The sequence below is a fragment of the Salmo salar genome, chromosome ssa14, assembly GCF_905237065.1.
Source record: "Salmo salar chromosome ssa14, Ssal_v3.1, whole genome shotgun sequence".
Taxonomy (NCBI): Eukaryota; Metazoa; Chordata; class Actinopteri; order Salmoniformes; family Salmonidae; genus Salmo; species Salmo salar.
Window position 1 is genome coordinate 57,884,214 of NC_059455.1, and position 16,120 is coordinate 57,900,333.

Consider the following 16,120-nt stretch of genomic DNA (forward strand, 5'->3'; position numbering starts at 1 on the left):
TGGTCGAGTGTCTGCCCAACTGCAGGTGTTGTGTGCCACGTCATCCAATGTACAGTTGGGAATCAGATTGCTTAATCATGTGTTCAGCAGATATCTTAAATATGGATCCCGGCGTTGTAATTTCTGGCATACATCTGCAATGAAGTCAGGCAGGAATTTGACAAGTAACTGTGCGATAGAACAGCATTTCCATGCCATCATAGGCAAATATGGAAAAGGGAACAAAAGTTCAAACCACACCAATTCTTTAGCCAAAACAATATTTTATTAAGAGACTGGGTTGGAGGGTTGAGTTACAGCAACAAAGTGGACTATCATAGAGTACTCCCATCTGGTGTCCAGACGTCGTGAGCACTTCTAGATCAATCTGCTGTTTCTTGGATGCAGTGACTGCTGTGTCGAGGCTGGAGTCGCTGAAATCAACCTGTCCAACCCCTCCTCTCCCTTACATCTCTACCAGGGCATCGGGAGTACAACTAATGCTGCTTCCTCCTGAATGAGCACCCTGATGGAGAGAGAAAATGACAGTCAGGCCGCAGGCAAATGGGGCATTACCGCTACACACGACAATCTGAATGATTAGAGAGTAGCGGGACACAGTGTTTATTCATTTGGTTGCATATTTACAGCATCTAGTGCTAAACAGTCTACATGTCAGGAAAGCATTCACTGCCAAAACAATAATTTAAAATCTGCTAAAGCCATAGTAAGGTTACGCAATGTTGGAATCCAGTGTACTGCAACACCTAAATAATAAGTAGCACCATAGCATAACTTGCATCTTGTTCTCAGCCTTCGAAAGGGGAGAGCCAGTGGTCTAGCCCTACCCTTCTGCAAACTGAGATTTATCATCTTGCACTGGAATGAGACAGTACAACCATTGGGGTGGCAGTCCAGTCACTTGACAGTGCAGTCAGGTCATTTGATAAAGATATGAGCCATTAACATCTACAGTGAATGTGACAAGTCTGAATTAATCTGTGCCAATATCAGCCAGTCAAATTACTATTCATTAACATAGTAACTGGCAATAGTACCAACTACATCAACAAATATTGACATGCTGTACTTAACTGTGTTGTTTTCCCATAGACATTAAATTATCAGAGACTATCCACTCTCCAACATGAGTTGGAAAATTTAGGGGGAGACAGAATGCTGAGACTACTGACCCTCTGTGAGACGTGCTTTGCCGCCAGTGGGCTGACACAGAACTGTGGAGCAACCCACACACAGCACGACTGTCTGGGCGTGGCTGAACACAGTTGTGATCTTGTAGCATCCTGAGGGAAACAGAAAAATACAAAACATTACACACACAATCTGAAGACGTCAACATCATTAGTGCCTGGGGGTGTACACAGTAGCAAAGAAACTAAAATGAGTGTTTCTTATTGGACAAATACTAATAGGTCCCGCCCCATTTGCTTCCTAATGAATACAATGTTGTAAGCACTGACTCATTAAGCTAGTGCATAGACAAGGTGGCCCTTCAAACTTGAGTCCAATTAAGGAAAGAGCTGAATCTACCTGGGCACTTAACATCCATGAAATAGGAGTTAGGGCTCTGGACGAGACGCTTCTTCTTGTGGCTCCTCTTCTCCTCCTCAGGGGATGGGTGCAACAAGTCTTTTGCGAGCTGCAGAAGAGTGGACAAAAGACTGCTTAAAACACTACATTTAGTTTGAGTAGTTAGGACTACGGTTTACTTTTACATTTTAGTCATTTAGCAGACGCTCTTATCAGTCTGTCCGTTTGAATGCGTGAGCCTTGAGATCAGAGTTTTAAATGTTTTAATGACCCTGATCCTGTTTACAGAAGCAAATATTTTATGTGAAGGTGGATGCTGTATATAACAACTATTATTAAATGCATACATTTACATTTTTTTTCTCCGTACTGGTCCCCCGTGGGAATCGAACCCACAACCATGGCGTTGCAAACACCATGCTCTACCAACTGAGCCACACGGGACCGAGTGACAGACCGTGCATTTAACATTTGTCATTAGCAGACCCCCTTATCCAGAGAAAACTAGTGGATGATACTGCGATGTAGTTATGTCAGATACACAACCCACAATGGGTGTTGGCTCACAGCCAGTTGAATTACATTGAAATCGAATCACATAACCACTCAAGCTTGGTTGAAATTGACATCAAAATAGGAAAATTGCTGCGAGTGATACTGCCAAGGAACTGTAATGAATTTGCGATCCAAAACCTCATAGCTACCACCCTGAACTCTTGCTCACTGGATTAGGTAACGTCAACGCTGACCCTTGTTCGAGGCAAAATAATAACACATGTTCACTTGGGATTTGAGCAGTAACTGGCACTACATAATCTACTAGTACACAAGTCAATAGTATGTTTAACAGTGGCCACTATTGCACGTATATATATTTAGACAATGTTCAATTTTCAGGTGACTCCTTCTCCATGTTTGCGATATGCAGGTCGCCATCTTGTATCACAATGCGCGCGTATGTGAACGATTGTGATAGCAACACCTCGGCACTGAATAGGCCGACAGAGCTAAAACACACAACAGTCAGTACTCGCATTATTATGCATTACTGACTCCAGTATTGGCATCTAAAGCCCCATATGAACGGTTAAAATCGTGATTATGTCAGGCTCCGGTACTCACTGGCATGTTGGCGAGGAAATAGCCGCTGCCGGAAAGGAGGCATTGCCGGAAACAGGAGGTTCATATTGACACTCATTTTGTGCACCGGCAGGAAGTGAGTGAATTAGAAGAGGTTGGTGGACATATTTGTAAGGTCAAAACACATAAGCTGTGTTCGAATACTCATACTAACCGTACTATTTGTGACGTAAATTGAGTATATAGTATAGTTATTGATCAAAGTATGGATATAATTAGTATGCCAAAAGTTCCCGGATGTCATACTAAATTCGCCAAAATACGAAGTACACACGCAGTAGACACTATTTCCGTACTTTTAAGGCCCATAATACAATTCTTCAGAAATGGGCGTGGCTTCACAACGTTTTTAAAGTTGAAGAAAATGGCAGAAAATATGCAGCCGAAGTCCAACGAGAGCGGATGCAAATTCATTTCTTAAACTATTTATGAAAAATGCTAAGAAAATGTTGAGCAATGTAATAAAATAATAACTGTTCAAATTGGTTACGTTAAGTGTTAGCTACGCTGTTCTTACGAACTAGCGTTACAGCAGTATGCACTGGTACTAGTTACCCAATAATAATACAAAAAATAACATTTTAAATAACTAGGCAAGTCCGTTAAGAACAAATTCTTATTTACAATGACAGCCTACCGGGGAACAGTGGTTTAGCTGCCTTGTTACCATGACAGGACGGGGATTTGATCCAGCAAACTTTCAGTTACTGTCCCAACACGCTAACCACTAGGCAACCTGCCGCCCCTAATGTTTGTTGGCTAGTAATATATCGAACTTGCCAGGCAGTATATTAACTATCTGCTATCTAACTAACTATCCAACTTTGACTTGATTATTCACATCATGCTTAGCTAAGTGGTATGTATAATCGTTTTGCTTTTCAATGGAGTTAATGGAACTCGTCTGTGTGCCAGAGCGTCGAACAACTGATGAATTTACCAACGCTCAACACCAGTTGAAAATGGCTGGTGTCAGTAAACGTTGGGGGGAAAAAAGCTTAATTCAATTGTTGCAAGCAGCACAGCTACAGTCACCAACGCTCTGGATAACATGAAAACAGCCTAACCAGCTATGCCTAGGGCAGAAAAAATTGTCAGAGTGAGGTGTTCTCTCATTTGTGTCTAACCAACATTAGCCAGTTAGCTTGGGTGCTTGACTGCCGGTGAACCTCAGATCAACCCTACTCCTTGGCCAGAGCGTCCAGTGTGCTATCTGAATTTATGAACCGACAATCTGACAAAGCTATGGGTTTACGGACGTCCAGAGTGCACTCTGACACTCCAGATTTAATTTAATAACACACTCAAAAGTCATAAAATGTCTAGCTAGTAATTTGTTATGCTAGCAAGAGGTTGTAATATTCATATGTGAATACATACTGAATTATAATTGGATGCATTTTACCGCCGTATCATACTGTGCGGTGATTGGTTAAGACCACCCAGACGGTTAGGTCATGTTCAGTTGATCGTGGTTGGAGATAGGCTAACATGTAGTTGTAGCTAGTTAATAAAGAGTTATGTTAAGAAACATCCTGTAGTTCTGCGTTTTATTATTTTGTACAAAGCGTACAAAACAAGACATGGTGTCAGAGTAAATGGTCTTAAAAGATGGATTTTTCTGGAGTTCCTTCACCTCGAATGGACTGGGAGTCTACAAACTTACCCGATGCATGGCGTAAGTACAAACAGCATGTGGAGCTAATGTTCACTGGTCCTCTGAAGGAAAGAGAAGAGGAAAAATGTAGCTACCTGCTCCTCTGGATCGGTGAAAAAGGGAGAGATATTTACAACACATGGACACTTACCGAGGCTGAATCAAAGGTACTGAAAACATACTACGATCGTTTTGAAGCATATGTTGTGCCGAAGACTAATACAATTTTCGCTAGGTACAAATTCCATGAGAAAGTACAGGGAGCTAGCGAGTCTTTTGAACAGTTTGTGACTGAGCTGCGTCTGCTTGTGAAAGACTGTGATTATGCAAACAAGGATGAGATGGTCAGGGACCGTATTGTATTTGGAATACACTCACCGCGAGTGAGAGAGAAACTTTTGAATGTTGGGTCTGAGCTAACGCTGGACAAAGCTATCGACATAGCCAGATCTCACGAGCTAGCACAGGCTCGGATGAAAACCATTTCGCGCGGCAGCACGAGCGCATCACGTGAACAAGCAGTGCACGCAGTCAGGCAGACATCAAAGCACACCTCCGGTGCCCAGAGAGAGCGTTTCAGAACGGAGAGAGACATAACTCCAAAACAGAGCGACACAGACTCAAAACGCCCCAAAACATGTGGATATTGTGGATACAAAGTGCATGGCGAACAAGGAAATTGCCCAGCTAAAGGCAAACAGTGTACTAAATGTGGTAAATGGAATCACTTTGCAAAAGTGTGCAGAGCTTACCGTGGAAAAACAGTACACACAGTGAGTGAAGATGAAATGTCAATCAAAGAGTCAAATGATGATGAACTGTTTATTGATTCAGTGACACAGAAAAGTCACATATCAGAGACAGAGCAAGCCTTTGCTGACATTGAGATAGGAACACAAGGCACAAAGCTAAAGTTCAAACTAGACACTGGTGCACAAGTAAACATTATTCCTCTGAATAAGTACCGCAGCTTGACATCTGAGTGAGAGCTACAGCCCACCATGCGCAGACTGACTGGTTATGGTGGTGAACAGCTCCCAGTAAAAGGCACATGCACTTTCAAATGCAAATAGAGGAGTCCGGCTCAACCCCGAGAAGAGCACAGTCAGCGCTACAGAGGTCAGCTACTTCGGACATCTTCTCACAGCGAATGGAATCAAGCCAGATCCACAGAAGATCTCAGCCATAAAAGAAATGGAGCCACCAAAGAACCGTGCAGAGCTGGAAACAGTGCTTGGCATGGTCAACTACTTAGCCAAGTTCGCACCCAGCATCTCCAATGCTAATGCACCCCTGCGTCAACTGCTAAAGCAGTCCAGTGAGTTTCTTTGGGACAAGCAACATGACATTGCTTTCCAGAATGTGAAAGACTTGATCACGAGAGAACCAGGACCAATCCTTGCCTACTACGACCCCAACAAAGAGCTCAGACTCCAAGTGGACGCGTCGAAGTATGGACTAGGTGCAGTGCTACTGCAAGAAGGAAAGCCCATCGGCTACGCTTCCAAATCTCTCACAGACTGTGAAATCAACTACGCTCAAATCGAAAAGGAGCTCTATGCCATTCTGTTCGGATGTAAACGTTTCCATCAGTACGTATATGGACGACAAGTCATTGTGGAATCCGACCACAAGCCCCTTGAGTCAATCATGACGAAACCACTAGCTGCAGCCCCGCCAAGGCTACAGAGAATGATCCTTCAACTACAAAAATACGACTTCACAATCACTCACCGTCCAGGCAAAGACATCCCTGTCGCAGACACACTCTCCAGGAAGTTTCTTACCTACAAGGACAGCAGCCTCAGTGAGGGCATGGACATGCAAGTGCACACTGTGTACAGCAACTTACCAGTTAGTGACACGAAACTGAAGGAGATCCAAGCAGAAACAGACAAGGACTCACAACTCACACAGCTGAGGGAAGTCATACAGGATGGATGGCCTGAGGAGAGGAGAAAATGCCCTCAGAGCGTCTCAGAGTTCTGGAACCATCGTGATGAACTATCACAGATCAACGGAATCATTTTCAAAGGAGAGAAAATCATTATTCCTACCAGTCTCAGAGAAGAGATTTTGACAAAGATCCATGCTGGACACATGGGCATGGAAAAGTGCAAACAGAGAGCACGGGACATTTTGTTTTGGCCTGGAATGTGCAAACAAATAGAGGACATTGTTGGTAGATGCACCATCTGTCTTGAAAGACGCCCCTCAAACACCAAAGAGCCAATGTTACCTCACTGTATCCCAGACCAACCCTGGCAGGTTGTGGCAACCGATCTGTTCACCTGGAACAACGAGGACTACATCGTAACAGTGGACTACTACAGCAGATACTTCGAACTCGACAAGCTTCACAGCACCACGTCTGCAGCTGTGATACACAAGCTGAAAGCAGCCTTTGCCAGGCATGGCATTGTAGAGACTTTAATATCTGACAATGGGCCCTGTTACAAATCAAATGAGTTTGAATCCTTCACAAAAGCATGGGAGTTCACACATGTCACCACAAGCCCACATTACCCTCAAAGTAATGGCCTTGCTGAAAAATCTGTGCAGATTGCTAAATCACTCATGGACAAAGCAAAAGCAGACAAGAGAGACCCCTACCTCAGTCTCCTTGAATACCGCAACACTCCAGTTGACAACTTCAAATCACCAGCCCAGCTGTTGATGAGCCGCAGACTTCGCTCAACCCTTCCCAGCACCAACCAGCAGCTGCAACCTGAGGTCGTCAGCTACAAGGAAATGCATGAAAAACGTGCACAGAGACAACAACAACAAAAGCGATACTACGACAGGTCAGCTAGACCACTGCCACCACTGATCGACGGAGAGTCAGTTAGAATCCAGGAGCATGGCCTCTGGAAACCAGCAGTCGTCATCCAGCCAGCTGACACTGAACGTTCATATCACGTCCGCACAGCAGAAGGAGCAGTGTACCGCCGCAATCGTGGTCACTTACTGAACACAAAAGAACGACACACTGATGAGATGAACTGTTCCCCTGAAAGAGAACGTGATGGACTAAACACACACACAGCACAACATACACCACACTTACCTGCAACACCACAAGAGCTGTTGACTGATACAGAAGCATGCTCAACATCATATCACACAAGGTCAGGAAGAGAGGTCAAGCCCAGAGCTGTCCTCGACCTGTGAAATGTCAAAGGGTGTAGGCGGATCGCTGCCCTAAAAGCGTTCCAGACTGTAAACTTGTTATTGAAAGTTCACTTGACATGCTTTGGTATTGTATTTGTTTGAAATGTTAAGATGTCATTTCTACAGTGAAAGCTGAGTTGCTGAGAATCCCTTGTTTGAAAAGTTGGATCATTGTTTCAGAGTCTATGTTGATTCAGTTGGTGTATTATGCAATATAAATGGTTACTTACCTTGAGTTCAAACTACAGAGCATGTATCCAAAAGAAAAGCTTAGAATATGTAAAACATTTGTATTTTGTTTAAAAGAAGGGGGATGTAATATTCATATGTGAATACATACTGAATTATAATTGGATGCATTTTACCGCCGTATCATACTGTGCGGTGATTGGTTAAGACCACCCAGACGGTTAGGTCATGTTCAGTTGATCGTGGTTGGAGATAGGCTAACATGTAGTTGTAGCTAGTTAATAAAGAGTTATGTTAAGAAACATCCTGTAGTTCTGCGTTTTATTATTTTGTACAAAGCGTACAAAACAAGACAGAGGTTGCACAGCAACACCATCAACTTCCAGTAGACAGGCGTAGCTCTAGTATACTCAACTGAAATTATACAGTTCGTTTAGTATAATAAAATGAACTAATAGTAAATATTATGTAGTATATACTCATTAAGCATGTAGTATACAGTATGTTAGCATGGGTTTTCGAACACAGCTATAGATTGATTGACAGATTGCACATTAAGGTAGATATTTAGCCAACAGATGTATTGTCTTTTATCAGACTTCTCTAGAGATGTCATATCCCCAGACCCATGGATTACAGAACACATCACAATCCATAGGCTAGCCTACATAACATTCACAATAATGATGTGAGCAGAGCACTATATACAGTGTATAGAGAGAGTTAGGCCAGGTTTTAGAATGGCTAGCGCCCATATGCAACTTTATTCTTGAAATGTTGGTGATGTAACAATACAGAGTGCCGCAGACAGTTCCCTATGAAATGAACCGCTGTAAACAAGCAAAAAAGAGCAGTGAATTTAATTTATTGATTTATATCCAAGTCTTTACTGTGTTGTAGTGTCAACAAATTGCATAAATGACATCTTCATATGTTTAGAAAACTATCAGAAATAACGGGCACAACTCAGAAGCGTTAATTATCACTTAGCAATGGCTATTCGCCTAACTCTTTATATACACTCGGTGGCCAGTTTATTAGGTACGCCACCCCATTCACGAAAATGGTTTGCTCCTATAGACAGTGAGTCACGTGGCCGTGACTTGCTATATAAAGTAGCCAGACAGACATTGAGGCATTCAGATACTGTTGGATTGAATGTTAGATTGGGCGAAACGAGTGACCTAAGCGACTTTGAGCATGGTATGATCGTTGTTGCCAGGCGCGCCGGTTCCAGCATCTCAGAAACGTCCACTCTCCTGAGCTTTTCATCCACAACAGTGTCTATCTAGGGTTTACCGAGAATGGCGTGACCAACAAAAAACATCCAGTCAGCGTCAGTCCTATGGTCGAAAACAGCTCATTGATGAGAGGTCGAAGGAGAATGGCAAGAATCATGCAAGCTAACAGGCAGCCACAAACAGGCAAATAATGGAGCAGTACAACAGTAGTGTGCAGAACGGCATCTCAGAACGCACAACGGGTCAATCCTAGTCACAGATGGGCTATTGTAGCAGACGACCACACTGGGTTCAAATCCTATCAACTAAAAACAAGAAGAAGCGGCTCCAGTGGGCACGCAATCACCAACACTGGACAATTGAGCAGTGGAAAAGCATCACCTGGTTTGACAAATCCTGATTCCTGGAGCAGCATGCTGATGGCAGAGTCAGAATTTGGCATAAGCAGCATGAGTCCATGGCCCCATCCTGCCTGGTGCCAACGGTACAGACTGGTGGCTGTCACGACTTCTGCTGAAGTTGGTCCCTCTCCTTGTTCGGGCGGCGTTCGGCGATCGAAGTCAACGACCTTCTAGCCATCGCTGATCCTCTTTTCATTTTCCTTTGGTTTTGTCTTGTCTTCCATCACACCTGGTTCCAATCTCATCAATTACATGTTGTGTATTTAACCCTCTGTTCCCCCTCATGTCCTTGTCGCTGATTGTTTATTGTAAGTGCTTGCCCTGGCGTGCGTCGGGTTATGTACCCATTATTTTGATTGTTCTGTTTTCCGGTGGGTTTTTCTTGTTATTAAACTGCGCCGTTTGGAAACACAGTTTTGCTCTCCTGCGTCTGACTTCTCTGCCGCCAGTACGCACTCCTTACAGTGGCGGTGGTGTAATGGTGTGGGGAATGTTTTCCTGGCACACGTTAGGTCCGTTGATACCAATTGAGCAATGTTTCCATGCCACGAAGAATGCAGGCTATTCTGGAGACCCAGTACAAGATGGTTGTACCTAATAAACTGTCCACTGAGAGTACATGGCTCTGATTGTGAGTGATCACACATCACAATAAGTGATTGTGATACTGATTGTTCTGTTTACATCCCTAAATATGAAAATGTATTAAAACAGCAAATCTATGTAGTGGAACACTTTTTGCATTTCCGTCTTCTGTAATCTCTTTCTACATCTATCCAATATACCAACATATGAGGCATTTCTGAAATCCTCAAGATGTTTCCTAATCACACAAAAATGACAAATGTTGATGATATATTCACAGAAGGCATTATACACCCATTTGTGTACACTAAGCCAAAACCATATTTTCAGTTGGTGTTTGGTAAACTGGGATAGCAGGTTAAATAAACTGGTACACCATTCTTATAGTCGTAGTTGTACTCCAATGACAATTATATTGACAATTTGTTGGACGACATTCCGCATATGTTCTCATCGATGAAACATTTCAATACAATACATCTCAATACAGTGTTCTGTTCCTAGAACAGAGTAAAACAGTAAAAAATTAAAATTAAAAATAGTTTAGAAGAGGGCGAATTGAGTTATTTGCACAAGCGCATTTCACACATGCTAGAACACACCAATAGAATCTCGCTAGCTTGTGCTTGTTCTGCCCTCTCTGATTAATTTGCTCCCATTGGAAACGACAGGCTGTGGTCCATCCAGCACATACTGGAATATGTTCCGGGATTCATCCAATGGCATTGAGGAGTATACCACCTCAGTCACCGGGTTCATCAAAAAGTGCATCGACGACGTCGTCCCCACAGTGATCGTACGTACATATCCCAAACAGAAGCCTTAGATTACAGGCAACATTGGCTCTGACCTAAAGGCTAGAGCTGCCACTGTCATGTATTATGTATTTAGAACCCTTGGATAATGAACTTCTTTCAATAAAGCGTTTCACATTCTCTACTGGTTGAAATGAAGTCTCATGTGATGAAATACTACAGCTATCCTGTGTTTATCAGCTCATTGCAGATTAAGGAAATTAGATATTGAGATGAACCGGTTTTGGAGTATTTACATGATGCATAGAAAGTGTAGTGTACTGTTATTTAAATGGTATTTATGTAAACTCAGCAAAAAAAGAAACGTCCCTTTTTCAAGACCTTGTCTTTCAAAGATAATTCGTAAAAATCCAAATAACTTCACAGATCTTCATTGTAAAGGGTTTAAACACTGTTTTCCATGCTTGTTCAATGAACCAGTAACAATTAATGAACATGCACCTGTGGAACGGTCATTAAGACACTAACAGCTTACAGACGGTAGGCAATTAAGGTCACAGTTATGAAAACTTAGGACACTAAAGAGGCCGTTCTACTGAAAAACACCAAAAGAAAGATGCCCAGGGTCCCTGCTCATCTGCATGAACATGCCTTAGCCATGCTGCAAGGAGGCATGAGGACTGCAGATGTGGACAGGGCAATAAATTGCAATGTCCGTACTGTGAGACGCCTAAGACAGCACTACAGGGCGGACAGCTGATCGTCCTCGCAGTGGCAGACCACGTGTAACAACACCTGCACAGGATCGGTACATCTGAACATCACACTTGCGGGACAGGTACAGAATGGCAACAACAGATGCCCGAGTTACACCAGGAACACACAATCCCTCCATCAGTGATCAGACTGTCCGCAATAGGCTGAGAGGGGCTGGACTGAGGGCTTGTAGGCCTGTTGTAAGGAAGGTCCTCACCAGACATCACCGGCAACAACGTTGCCTATGGGCACAAACCCACCGTCGCCGTGCCAGACAGGACTGGCAAAAAGTGCTCTTCACTGACGAGTCGCGGTTTTGTCTCACCAGGGGTGATGGTCAGAGTTGCGTTTATCGTCAAAGGAATGAGTGTTACACCGAGGCCTGTACTCTGGAGCGGGATCGATTTGGAGGTGGAGGGATCGTCATGGTCTGGGGCAGTGTGTCACAGTATCATCGGACTGAGCTTGTTGTCATTGCAGGCAATCTCAACGCTGTGCGTTACAGGGAAGACTTCCTCCTCCCTCATGTGGTACACTTCCTGCAGGCTCATCCTGACATGACCCTCCAGCATGACAATGCCACCAGCCATGCTGCTCATTCTGTGCGTGATTTCCTGCAAGACAGGAATGTCAGTGTTCTGCGATGGCCAGCGAAGAGCCCGGATCTCAATCCCATTGAGAACGTCTGGGACCTGTTGGATCGGAGGGTGAGGGCAAGGGCCATTACCCCGAGAAATGTCCGTGAACTTGCAGGTGCCTTGATGGAAGAGTGGAGTAACATCTCACAGCAAGAACTGGCAAATCTGGTGCAGTCCATGAGGAGGAGATGCACTGCAGTACTTAATGCAGCTGGTGGCCACACCAGATACGGACAATTACTTTTGATTTTAACCCCCCTTTGTTCAGGGACACATTATTCAATTTCTGTTAGTCACATGTCTGTGGAACTTGTTCAGTTTATGTCTCCGTTGTTGAATCTTGTTATGTTCATACAAATATTTACAAATGTTAAGCTTGCTGAAAATAAAGGCATTTGACAGTGAGAGGACATTTCTTTTTTTTGCTGAGTTTATATATGAATTACTAATCAGCCTTTAACTAGTTAAATCATTTTTCTAGTCTATTGCATAGTTACAATGTGTAACCATTGATGTCCCAAGACCAAGATTGGTAAACACTGTTGAAGTGTATAATTGTATTTCATACTACATGCAGACACAGCATCATTCAAAGACTGGAATTTGACACTCCTGGTATTGGATATGACTGAAAAATAATCTCACAGACATTCATACCTGAACTGCACCTTTATTTGCCAAGGTAGAGTACATGATCAGTGAATATATTAAATATACAGGCTACAATGTGAGGATCTCATGCATGGTAATAACTACATGGATGTACGTATTGCATCCTTGGCACAAAGTTATATTATATTCTACTCAATCCACATGCTTCATTAATGTCATTCAGACTGTTTTGAAATTGATACAACTGGCTATGATAGCTGAGGATCATAGCTAGGTTCTGAACTAATATGTATAGCAAACGTTTTAGGGTCCATCCACAGATCGGCTACATAGCTAGCTACACATCCATAGGCATACTGGTATTTTTTATCCTCCACTGCACAATAAGCAAGAAAATAGCTAGCTTGCTGCGTTACTTCAGCTGCACTGCATGGCAAATATCAGCAATGCAAGCTTACAAAATTGTACATTCAATTTGCGGTAAATGCTTTAGCTAGCTAACATTTGATTCTTTACATCCACTGTTTCACAAGACTACAGCCTGGTTTGCTGGTTGTTTCAGGAGTCCCTAAAACATTAAACAACCAGAATTACAATTTCAAACTCATGTCACAACACGCATAAAGCTAGCTGGCTAATGTTAGCTAGTCAGCTAGCTTGCTAAATAGCTATTTTCATAAATTAACTTTATGACAAAAAAATATGCAGAATCGTTTGTCTCTACATTAACTAACATATTCCTCTCAACTGTACATTTTTTGCAAGATTTGTTATGACGTTATAATTACTTACATTTGCTTCAATCCTAGTATTTGCTTATATCCTAGTATTTGGCTTGGCACCTAAAACCCTCACAAACTTTTACAGATGCACAACTGAGAGCATCCTGTCGGGCTGTATCACCTCTTAGATTTGTGTGTATTGGGTATATGTGGTGAAATTGTTAGATATTATTTGTCAGATATTACTGCACTGTCGGAGCTAGAAACACAAGCATTTCGCTACACCAGCAATAACATCTGCTAAACACGTGTATGTGACCAATAACATTTGATTTGATTTGATTTTTTTGTCAGCCATCTTTGCTGAAGAAAGTCTCCAGCCTTGGGTCGCATTGCGTCAAATTCATCTTGGGAACTACTCGATATGATGGTCATCGCCCAGTGGTCGCCATTGGTGATTTGCATTAAGTTGGGAAATGTTGAACTTTTTCACCGCCTCCAACGCCACATTCAGGCCGTCTAACAGTCCTCCGACCTCTCCGCTTGTCACCGCTTTCCTTCCATTGAAAATAGCTGGGAAGCAGTGTTTCAACGCGCGCTAGTGTACATGGTGTGCTAGTGCATAATGGAACTAAACACAAATGCTTTGTTTGTAAATGAGTGTTGGAGTGTACCCCTATCCGTAAAAAAAATGGTGCCATCTGGTTTGCTTAATATAAGGAATTTGAAATGATTTATACTTTTACTTTTGTAAGTAACTTAAGTATATTTTAGCAATTACATTTACTTTTGATACTTAAGTATATTTAAAACCAAATACTTTTACTCAAGTAGAATTTTACTGGGTGACTTTCACTTTTACTTGAGTCATTTTCTATTAAGGTATCTTTACTTTTACTCAAGTATGACAATTGGGTACTTTTTCCACCAATGCAATAATTGTGTAACATTTCACAATGCAATTGAGTGAGAAAAAAAAACTGTTGGAGACTGTTGTGGGTTGTTTTGAGTTTCCCTTTCCTAAAGTGATTAGCCCCAAGTGAATTACCCTATGTGATAGCCTATTTGTACGCAAAAAGATGTCAGCAAATAAATCTCTATTGAACAAAATGGATCTGCAATTCTGGAGCCCTATTTTGACAGTAAAATTATAGCAACAATATCCTAATGTCAAAAATTCATGACAATCGCTGGTTTTAGTTATTGCACATCAAAATACATTATCTTTATCATGCATTCCTGCTTGGACATGTTAAATGAAACAACTTATTTATTGAATGAATACATCTGGAGCCCTCCTATATTCTTTTTTAATTCAGCCTATATGGATAACGGGTTGACCAATGGAGGCTGGTGGGAGGAGCTATAGGAGGACGGGCTAATTGTAATAGCTGGAATGGAATCGATGGAACGGAGTCCAACATGTGCTTTCCATACGTTTGATGTGTTTGATACCGTTCAATTTATTCCATTCCAGCCATTACAATGAGCTTGTCCTCCTATAGCTCCTCCCACCAGCCTCCACTGGGGTTGACATGGGTTCATGGTAGGCCAACATTGAATTTTAAAGTGAAAGCAAGTGCCATGCATAATCCCAAATAGGCCTATGGGAGTTTTTTTAAATGCTCCGGAGTTGAGAATATTGGTATAGGCCTATCCAGATACCAAAAAGCTGAACAGATAAACACATTTTTTGCAGGAGGGGGAATTGCATTAAATCAAATAAATCATTTCTAGTGATTTATGGGGTGCCGCTAGTGATAATTTACGTGCTCAATAGCCTACTGAAGGTGCAACTGTAGTTGAATGACCAAAAGGTAGGTAGGACTGGAGCCTGTTAGGAGAGTTCAGAGATCTGGGGTTTTAGGCAGTGTTCTGTATAAGCACTTTGTGACATCTGCTGCTGTAAAAAGGGCTTTATAAATTTGATCTGCTCTTTTCTATCCATGTCATCTCCTGGGATTGAAGCAGAAGGCAAGGCAGGCAGGGGGCAAGGAGGGAGGGTGTGGTAAACTCAAGGCTTGGTACAGACTACCGCATTATGAGTCATAATATCCATAAAACGTAGAGGTCAAACATTTCAAATAAGGGCTGTGTTGTGTGTAGGCTTACCCTGGTGTGATAACTGTGTAAATCTTTCTCTTACAAGTTGACCTTTATTAATATATTTGCCTTTCTTTACCCCATAAAAATTAAATGTGAATTAGCTGCTAATGTGGCTTTCCTACAGAACTACAAATACCTGCCTCAAGCTTCACGTCACTCACCAGGGCAATGATAATCTGGATGAGACAGCCGAATCGAGGCAAAGGTAAGAATCTCTGGATTGGGGCGTCCCGAATGGCGCAGTGGACTACGGCACTGCATTGCAGTGCTTGAGGTGTAACTACAGATGCGGGTTCCATCCCGGGCTGTGCCACAACTGGGAGACTCATGAGGCATTGTCCGGGTTAGGGGAGGGTTTGGCTGGCCGGGATGTCAATGTCCCATCGTGCTCTAGCAACTCCTTGTGGTGGGCTGGGTGCATGCACTCTGACACAGTTGACAGTTGTATGGTGTTTCCTCCGACACATTGGTGCGGCTGGCTTCCGGGTTAAGCGAGCAGTGTGGCTTGGTAGGTTTGTGTTTCGGAGGACGCATGGCTCTTGACCTTCGCCTCTCCTGAGTCTGTACGGGAGTTGCAGCGATGGGACAAGACTGTAACTACCATTTGGGGAGAAGAA

General features: G+C 42.8%; 1 protein-coding gene and 2 non-coding genes across 3 annotated transcripts; all 3 read right to left on the reverse strand.

The window, feature by feature from the left end:
* Positions 1 to 243: 243 nt before the first annotated feature.
* LOC106570097 (40S ribosomal protein S27) lies at positions 244 to 2,923 on the reverse strand. Its single transcript, XM_014142097.2, has 4 exons — positions 2,653 to 2,923; positions 1,531 to 1,639; positions 1,173 to 1,283; positions 244 to 505 (listed from the first exon to the last, which is right to left on the reverse strand). Exons 1-4 carry the CDS (start codon positions 2,656 to 2,658, stop codon positions 477 to 479), a joined length of 255 nt encoding a protein of 84 aa, XP_013997572.1. The 5' UTR covers positions 2,659 to 2,923; the 3' UTR covers positions 244 to 476.
* On the reverse strand, positions 781 to 913 carry LOC123726950 (small nucleolar RNA SNORA35). Its single transcript, XR_006759057.1, has one exon. It is a non-coding gene; the product is annotated as a small nucleolar RNA SNORA35 (small nucleolar RNA).
* On the reverse strand, positions 1,901 to 1,976 carry trnaa-ugc (transfer RNA alanine (anticodon UGC)). The gene has a single exon. It is a non-coding gene; the product is annotated as a tRNA-Ala (tRNA).
* Positions 2,924 to 16,120: the final 13,197 nt, after the last annotated feature.

What these genes read in the sequence shown, in the direction of transcription:
- LOC106570097 (XM_014142097.2), bottom strand. An exon ending in CATGGATGTTAAGTGCCCAG is followed by an intron (nt 1,284 to 1,530) that starts GTAGATTCAGCT and finishes TGTTTCCCTCAG; the next exon opens with GATGCTACAAGATCACAACT. An exon ending in CAAAGCACGTCTCACAGAGG is followed by an intron (nt 506 to 1,172) that starts GTCAGTAGTCTC and finishes TCTCTCCATCAG; the next exon opens with GGTGCTCATTCAGGAGGAAG.